This window comes from Anopheles stephensi, chromosome 3 (assembly GCF_013141755.1).
Source record: "Anopheles stephensi strain Indian chromosome 3, UCI_ANSTEP_V1.0, whole genome shotgun sequence".
Taxonomy (NCBI): Eukaryota; Metazoa; Arthropoda; class Insecta; order Diptera; family Culicidae; genus Anopheles; species Anopheles stephensi.
In genome coordinates this window covers 53,864,756-53,873,400 of record NC_050203.1, presented here as the reverse complement: position 1 = coordinate 53,873,400, position 8,645 = coordinate 53,864,756, and the positions used below count along the sequence as shown (strand labels likewise).

Sequence of the window (8,645 nt, the reverse complement as noted above, 5' to 3'; positions counted from 1 at the left end):
AACTGGATTGGAAATACTTACTCACCTAGTGGCGTGTAGACGATATTGTCCGGGTAGGAACCGTACGGGTGGCCGGATCCCATGGGCGGAGGCGAATGGCTGGAAAGGTACGGCGGAGGACTTCCGTTGCCGTGGATGTAGGACCCCCGGGCACTGTGCGGTGACGCACCGTCCTCCAGGCCCATGTTGGACGTACTGTAGCTATCGTTACTGAGGTCTGGAATGGATTTCGGGAGTGAAATATTAGCGGCTTGTTGTAGATTTCGCAACGAGAAACTTACCATGATGACTGAAACTATCCAGATCGATCTTCAGCTCATCCTTGTCGAGCAGCTTATCGTGCCGGCTGGGCGAGGATGTTCCCTTCATCGAGCGGAAGTACTGACTCCATCTGGTACGGCCAGCATCCTTTTTAAGTCTCTTTTCTTTCGCTCGTCTGGCAAGAACATCAACAGAGATTTTAATAGCCCATCCGGAGAATTAAACGCGTCGTGCAGTATTACCTATTCTGAAACCACACTTGTACGACACGCATATCTAGTCCGGTGTCCTGCGACAGCTGTTCACGGACATGCCGCGCTGGCTTGGGACTGCTGTTGTAGGCGCTTTTCAAGGTCTCCAACTGCTTGGCAGTGATGGTAGTTCTCGGCCGCTTGTTCGATGACTCACCGTCCAGTGAACCATCGGAGAGGTAAAGACCTATCAACATAGAGCAGAATGCGTTACAGAATGGCCAACCCTCTCGCTGGCGCCTCAAACCCACCTTTAGCCTTGGCAGCCTCATAATCCGGCTTGCAGATCAGCTTGCAGTCTTCCATCAGGTAAAACTCATCGCCCGTGTTCAGCTGTCTGGAGCACATCGAGCACATGAAACACTGCAGATGGTAAACGTTGTCCTGCGCCCGTCGGACCACTTGCGTCGGCGGTATGCCCAGATCGCACGCGGCACATTTCGTCCCGTAGCGCCTGTCGGACCAGCAAAAGGGAAGCGACACGGACAACCAACATAGATTAACACATAAACAATCCGCACGAGTTAGGCAAATGCCGTGACCATCGGTCACGATCGAGCACGGAGCATCGATCCTTCACCACACGCCATACGTTAAATACTTACTTGAAGAAATCGTCCTTGCAAAACAGTTGACCATTGCGGGCGAAACACTTTTCGTTCAGCTGCACCCGACACTCGCTGCACTGGAGACATTTGGCGTGCCACGTGCGGTCGGACACCTTCAGGATGAAGCGGTCCAGGATGAGTTCGTGACAGCCGCCACACTTTGGGATGGTTGCTGTAGGAAGAGTTTGGAGCAGGAAGAGGTCGTGCGTTAGTGAGGATACAAAGCAAGGTTAAAAGATTAATGATTTACGGAAGAAACGTGAATGGCTTCAACAAACACGTGCACTCATAGCAATTCAAATACGCCTAAAGGTATGCAATGCATCAAACATTAGAATCATCGGAAGATGTAAATTTAACAGCACTAAATTGTAACACCAGGACTGGCGATCAATTCCCATCCAGGCTGCCTCGCCGAACGCAGGACTGGCTGTCGCGCTCAAGTCAACGATCCAGTAATATCCCGAGAGTTTAAAAGGCCAAGACCTTTCGAAGTTATAGTGTCGATGTAGAGAGATGGAAGCACCTAATAATGTATGCAAAATTTTGGCACATCAATTGAGATTTTGAATCCTTTTCGAAACAAATTTCTGTTGCTAAATCACGTTGAGAAATAAGCTTGATTTATTGGAAAATCCTCAAAACCTGCTGTAAATCTCGCACCACTAAGCGCCGGAAGCTATGCAATCCGCTGACTATCACGATATTTTGTATATTTTTTGTGCAATTTTTTTGTGACTATTTAAGTATTGTTAGAACTTTTGTGCATAGTTTGTCAATCCAAGCCATTTAGATTGCTTGAATGATTAGTCCAAGGCATTCAAAATCATTCAGGTTATTTGTAATAGTCCATAATGCTATATATTTTATCTGAAGCTTTAGTTTTGTAGATTTGAACAAACTAAAACATTTTTTTTATTTATTTATTTTTTTTTATTCATAAAGAACGGCCTGGGCGTATTGCTAACTGAAACATTTCGTATTTATAAAACGAATCTCGATGCAATAAAGTTCATGAATAAAATTTAATACAAATGATTATTTCAGAAAATTAATCGCATTTAAACATTCGTTAAAATCGCAGTTTTAGCACTTATATCTTCTGGGAATATTTCCTAAATTCTTCATAAAAATGATAAAGTCCATGAAATTTAAAATATTACTTTCATAAAGCTCCGGATAAATTACAAGTGATTCGTTAATAAAAACAAAAATAAACCCGAAGTACTTGAAGCCTCGTTCTTAACACTTCCATTTTTAATTCCCAATTCATTCGAATTCGGCATGCGTTCGCTTAACACCAACGCCGAGCACAAACATTCATCCTTTATTGCTCATTCCCTCTTTTTTGTTTTTGCCAAATATTTCACTTCATTTTGTATTGAAACTGCTCCACGGGCGCGCGGGTCAGCCACACTTACACAGCAACACTTCCGGTAATTCGTCGAGATTAATCGGTGGTACGCGATAATCCGGACTGCGGGCTCGCTGCTGATCCTTCTTGATATCCTCCACATTATTGTTGTTGTTGTTGTTGTGGTTGCTGCTGTTGTTGTTGTTGTTAATATTCACACCATTGCCCAATCCGCACAAATAATCGCCGGTGTTCATCATCAGCTTTAACATTTCCATCGTGTGTTCGGGCTTTTCGCTTTTCCTTCTTGCGATTATTATAATTTTAAATCACACGGACACACTCACACACACACACTAACGAGATGCTCCACATAGCACCTCTAGCACGATATAAAACGATCCTTTTTTTGGCGGATGGGAGATCATTTACGGTGTCATGACGATCGGATAGCGCACGGAAGCAGCTAAACACACCGTTTCATCGTTTATCCACATTAACTAACATGAGTTATCATGTTTTGGCTTATCGATTTCTGCTCGCTTTGGAAAATCATGATGGCTCTATGGTTATGGAAAAAAACGAGCACAGCATTAGCACACGTCACCGTTTTCCACGTAATCCTGGTGCTCGAGGAAAGCTCGAATGGTGAAAACGTTCAAGGAGTGGCACAGCACGCTGCTATATCCGCTATATCCGTCGATAAATAATCAGATTCTCCGTTCGAACACTGATGGAAAAAGAACACTCAACTTTACTTTGTCACGTTCTACTTTGTTACATAGAGAAAAAGGCTTTTAGACTGGTGGTTTTCACTAACGATTTAGTTGCACATCAAACTGCTTACACCGTGGTCACTTTTAACGTCGATAAGAACACATCAACACACACGAAACAAAAAAAAAATCACCTCGTAAATCGTGGCCAACACCTGTGCTTAAAGCCACACCTGATGCTAGGAATGGTGGTTAGTAATGCCAGTTTGGTCCAGCCAGCGCTTTTCCAAAACTTCCGAAAAGCGGACCTTTAGACGGGAGCACGCGAAAAATGCATCCTCCTCGTTCGAGGGCACGTTTGCAAACGAACCGAACGTTTCATAAAACATAACACATAAAACGTTCCAACATAGACGTGCGTAGACGTTAGGGGAATTGCTCGTACTCTATCTCTCTCTCTCTCTCTCTCTCGCTCTCTCTCTCGCTCACTCGCTCGCATTCTGTCCCTGATTTTCCGCGATTGCGTTTTTCTTCGTTTTCCGAGTCGCTCTCGCTCTCACGCACGGTGTTGAGCAGTAGCGCACGGGAAAAAGTGGGCGTGTTTATTGCAGCTGTAAAATGTTTGCGGCTGTGTGCGTATTGCACGATACGCAACACAGGGCTGCTCAACTTCGCGTCTAACTGCGACCCAACCAGACAGACAGAACAGGTGTGAACGATGCAGCGATTTGATGAAACATTGTTTACAAATATAATTTTAAAAGATAGATTGTATTCCCAACACAAAAGTGAAGAAAAAGAGTACGAAAAACGTAGCTCTCAAGTACGCAGTCTTAAGTCTTAAATCTATGGCGGCGCTTTCGCACTCGCTCCATCCGATAGGATGAATCCGTTCCAGCGTAAAAGAGTCCTTTGTGATATATTATCCTTGGCATAAATTTAGACACCCGTGCGTTCCGTTCCGTTCTCCACCGCTTCCTGGCGCCCGTTAGCCATCGTAAAGTCTTTGGGAGCCATTTTGAAGCATCGGTCGGAAGCTCTTTTCGCGGCTTGTCCTGATATTAATCATCGCCTTTCTGCGAGCTCTTGTGCCTGTCGTTTCCCGGGTGGTTCGTGCCGTTGCTGGGGCAAAGATATGAAGTGGTTTTGGGGGGACCCACAGGCCCCATCGTCTATGAACTCCCGGCACGCCACGACACGACCATGAATCCAACGGGCTTTTATTTCGACAGGAGACGCAAAACGAAAAGTAGATACAAAATAGCTCCCGTTTTTCGCCCTACGACTTGACGCGTCTTGGGAACCATCAGAGACGCCAACCGGGGCAACGGTGGTGTGTGGGATGCTCCTTTGAGCATGCTCGTCTTGATGAGAGTGCCACGGGATCAGACTGCCGTGTGATGTTGCCACTTTTCCGATCGCATCCAATGCACAAGTCGTCGTCGGTTTGCCGGATTAAAGTCGCTTTGATGCGAACGCCGGACCTGGAGCTTTAAATGAGACTTTAATAGCACACGGACGTTCTGGTTGTTGGGGTTCATAAATCAGAATGGCGGCGGGCTGGCGCTTTTTTGCGTTTCCATCCATCACGAGCGGTGGTGAACGATGAACCAGGATGTAACGCACCGTACCCGGGGAGGGTTGGAAGTTTTGAAAAGAAAGCATGATTGACGTTAACGATTCGGCGGGGGCGATGAGATGGTTGCGTGGAGTATTGCGTATATACTTTTGCCATTGGAAGTTTTGTTTACTTTTTGAAGTGAATCAGAAACTTAATGCTTATGGATGTTCTTAAAGGGAAATGCGTTTTTTTTAATTTTTTAACTCAAATAAATACTTAAACAGCATAAAAGTGTCATGGGGACAATTGAGCCAACTAGAGTTTTTGCAGTACAAATTCAATCAACCGACTAAGTGGGTCTTCAGGGTTCTTTACACCTTAGTATAGATATAGTGTACCGAATTTCATGAACAGCATTCTGTTATTCAGACTTTTGTGATATATTTTATGCTGGGACAAGACACATAAAGAATCAAGAAATCTAAGAAGTATGTGCTTAAAATGCAGGCCTCCAACGTTACCGCGAATAATTGTGGATTACTTGTAGAAGGCCTTGGAAGCAGGATTCTACAGTAGGATTCCACAACAGAATCACACAGATCAAGAGGAAGAGAAGCTGAGAAAAAAGCCATCGATTCGTGGAGTCACCCTGAAACGTAAATCGATATTTTGGGGCTCGGTAAAACCATTATTTGCGGCAATGGGCGTTGAAGGATGTAATTTAAAAATAAAATAACTTTTAGAGCACCACTAGAGGAAAAAATGCCACTAAATTTGCGGTTGATCTGTCATTGAGAGTTGAGCTGTAAAAATCATAAACATTGTTGTTTAGCATCTCGAAGTATCTCTTCTGGATTCGGAGTCGCGACCAGATCAATCCTTCTTGGAATCGAATTTCACAATTATATTTTTATAAGTTTTGCTTTTTACATTGAAGCTAGATGATGCGTGAGGCAAAAAAGGAGGCCAGTGGCCGAAGAGTATATGGCAGTACGGTCCGAATATCCGAACAGAGCACTTCGGTGGCAAAAACCGCTCAGGAACACCTTGTTTCGCCGAAACTTCATTCATCAACTCCAGTTTTAACTAAAGTTCTGGTCATTACGAAAGTATTGTTAGCTCATTTACCCCAAACCGGACTGGTGAAACAACAGATTTGATTTTAAATGTTTTCATGAGTATCTTTAATTTTATCTTGGTGGCTGACTTGCCTCATTCGGGTGACAGTGAGTAATAAGAGAGAAAAAAAGGTGTAAAATACCTACGAAAGCATATCGAGCAGTTTTCAAACAGATATAAGTTAGTTTTAGAATTAATTGCTTAAGATGGCACACTTGGTTTGTCAAACTTCTTCTTCTTCTTTCTTGACCTAACGACCACACCTTAAGGCCATGCCTGCTATTTCTGACTTATTAGGCTTATTCATACCGCATAGTTGTATAGTCAGTCCTCACTGTGGGGGAACGAACGGTCTAGGTGAGTATTGAACTTCGGTATTGCCGTGTGAAGATTGACGCAGTTGTCAAAGCGATTTTTAATATTATGATGATGCTACAAATTATGCTATAAAATGATTCCTTAAAAAATGTCCACACCAGTCAAGCTATTCGCTCGCCTAAGTCCAATTATAATTATCGCAGCGTAAACCGCTTTCGCCAAGGACCTAAGCCTGAGTCACTAAGCGCCCATCCAACATGCTTTAGTACGTACAAATTATTGTTTGCATGTGTAAGTCTTCCGAAGAAAAGGATTAAAGAACACATTCATTCCACGCTTGCAAGACACCCTAAGAGACACCCTGAGGGTGAGCAAAAGCTGGGCACTAGAACAATTTCACATAAGCAGCTTTATTTTCACACATAAGTCTCGGGTGGAGCGGTCCGAGCGTAGCAAATATCTGCACTGCACCCACCGCCCTTTTAAATCTCTAACGACGCACGTGGGTTACGGTTCTGGGGAGCTCCCTCTCTCTCGCTCTCTAGCTGGAATCGATTTGTTATATTGCTAATCCAACACACGGCCGTCGTCTAGCAAGGGTGTACTATTATTCAAATTTATATTATTACCATTGGCAAAAGTATCGCCTGCTTGCGAGGGTGCTTCGATCTGCTCCAAGTGCATTTGTACGGATTGTTGGCGAATACGGTTGGGCATGGCGCAATCGTTTAAACCATTGGCCGTCAAGCGTATACGACACCGGCTAGACTATAATAGTTATTATAAGTGTCTAATTTATTCATTTCACTTAGAACCGACCCTCCGAGCCGGCCCGAGCCGTGCAGGAGGAAAGAGTTCCAAAGAAATTGCTTTTGCTGACATCCAAACGAGTACTCCACAGAGAAGTCCACTCTGCACTTGGGAATGGAGGAGTCTTCGTTGCATTCGGGACGCTCACGCGCAGAAAGTTGATCGAGATTTGCGAAAGTTGGGCCAACATTTATCACCACGCATTTATCGCATTTAGTGCAATCGGGAGAACAGTAGCGTCAGGGGGAAAACCGGCCGATCCCGGGTCCCGGGTAAATATCCTTAATGTACTTGCCGGTAGCAAGCGACCCTTAAACATGCTCTCAGTCCTGCTCCGTACACGTTGTCATGGTCGTTGAAGGATGTAATAAAAACAGTTCATGCTAGGCTTTTAAGTGATTATCACCCATTTACAGCATTTGTCACCCTTCGGAGGTTGCGTTTGGCGAACAGGGACCGGATAAACCTGGTCGAAAGAGAGCAAAACGGGCAGACGAAAAATTTATAGCTAGGCAGAAAGGTTTATTGCAATAGGCGAAGATTTAAGAGTTGAGTCCTCCAGGCTGCTACAGCTTCACTCAGTGCTGATTAATGTCCTGCGCTGATTGTCGAGTTCCCGTGACAGGTGCATCCCGATCCGATGCAGGTTTGAAGTGTCGAATCGAGATTCGGATTCGGAAAATGTGTCAATTCACGCGCAAGAGCGCCCACATCCGTCATTCCGCTCTAATCGATCCATTAGACTAGACGAGCCGGATCGGACGGATCTGTTCCACTTAAATCGTGTCTCTTTCACTGACCATCTGTCAGTTCGGAACTTTTTGGTGGTAGGTGGACATGTTCGCAACTCGGCACATTACCACGCTTTGGGCCGTCCGTGGTGGTTAAGTGCATAACGTGACCTCGCGTTGATCCTGTGTCAGAGCAGCTCTCTTGAGAGAAAAAGGGGGAAAATGAAACTACCCGACGAGCACGACAACTAAAGCGTCGGAGAGGAACTGATCCTTAAATACCTTATTGACATTTATACGACCGGCAGTTTTTGAGCCTAGCCGGGAGTCGCGTTGAAGGGACATTCTTAGGGTGCAGCTTCGCAAGAGGGTCGTACCGTTTCGGCAACTGATGAGCCGTGAGGTCAGAATTGATCGGTCGGTTTGGGTGCAGGCCAGCGCTAGGCACTATCAAACAGAAACCCGCTTAATCCGCTTCCAGTGTTCCGTAACTGCAGTTCGTGAAAAGAGAGAATTTATTCATTGGAAAATTTATTGCACACCCTGGCCGGACTCCGCGATACACTGATCACTTCCCGCACGATGACAGATTTGTTGGTCTCGAGGGGCGTACATTTGTCGTTTTTATTGAAAGATGCGAGTGAGTGTGTGTGTGTGTGAGTGTTTTTTTGTCCTGGTTTTGTCCCCGTGTAAATTCCATCGGCACTGACTTTTTTGTTGTTGTTCCGGTTGTGTTGAGATTTTTTTTTCTCCCTCGATTGTTATCCCTTCGGTGGAGGGTTTTCTGCTCCCTTCGGCTGCCGATTCCAAGGGACACAACAAGAAAAAAAGTCAATTACATTAACAACGTATGTCGCGCTCTGGGATGGGTGTGGGGGTTCCAGGGGTGGATAAAAGGTGTAAAAGGGAGTTGGTG

General features: G+C 45.0%; 1 protein-coding gene across 8 annotated transcripts in view; it reads right to left on the bottom strand.

Annotated features, from left to right (window-relative positions):
- LOC118513328 (LIM/homeobox protein Lhx3) overlaps positions 1–8,645 on the bottom strand; it is a 47,018-nt gene that overhangs the window by 1,502 nt on the left and 36,871 nt on the right. For 3 of the 8 annotated variants that reach the window (XM_036058938.1, XM_036058937.1, XM_036058936.1), the window contains 5 exons: positions 1,118–1,292; positions 764–978; positions 504–699; positions 282–436; positions 26–217 (listed from right to left, as the gene is read on the bottom strand). In XM_036058938.1, the coding sequence (XP_035914831.1) occupies positions 26–217; positions 282–436; positions 504–699; positions 764–978; positions 1,118–1,292 (933 nt within the window). Of the gene's footprint in view, positions 1–21; positions 218–281; positions 437–503; positions 700–763; positions 979–1,117; positions 1,293–2,541; positions 3,586–8,645 lie in introns of those variants that run through there. The other 5 variants (XM_036058941.1, XM_036058943.1, XM_036058942.1 and 2 more) reach the window with 5 other exon arrangements.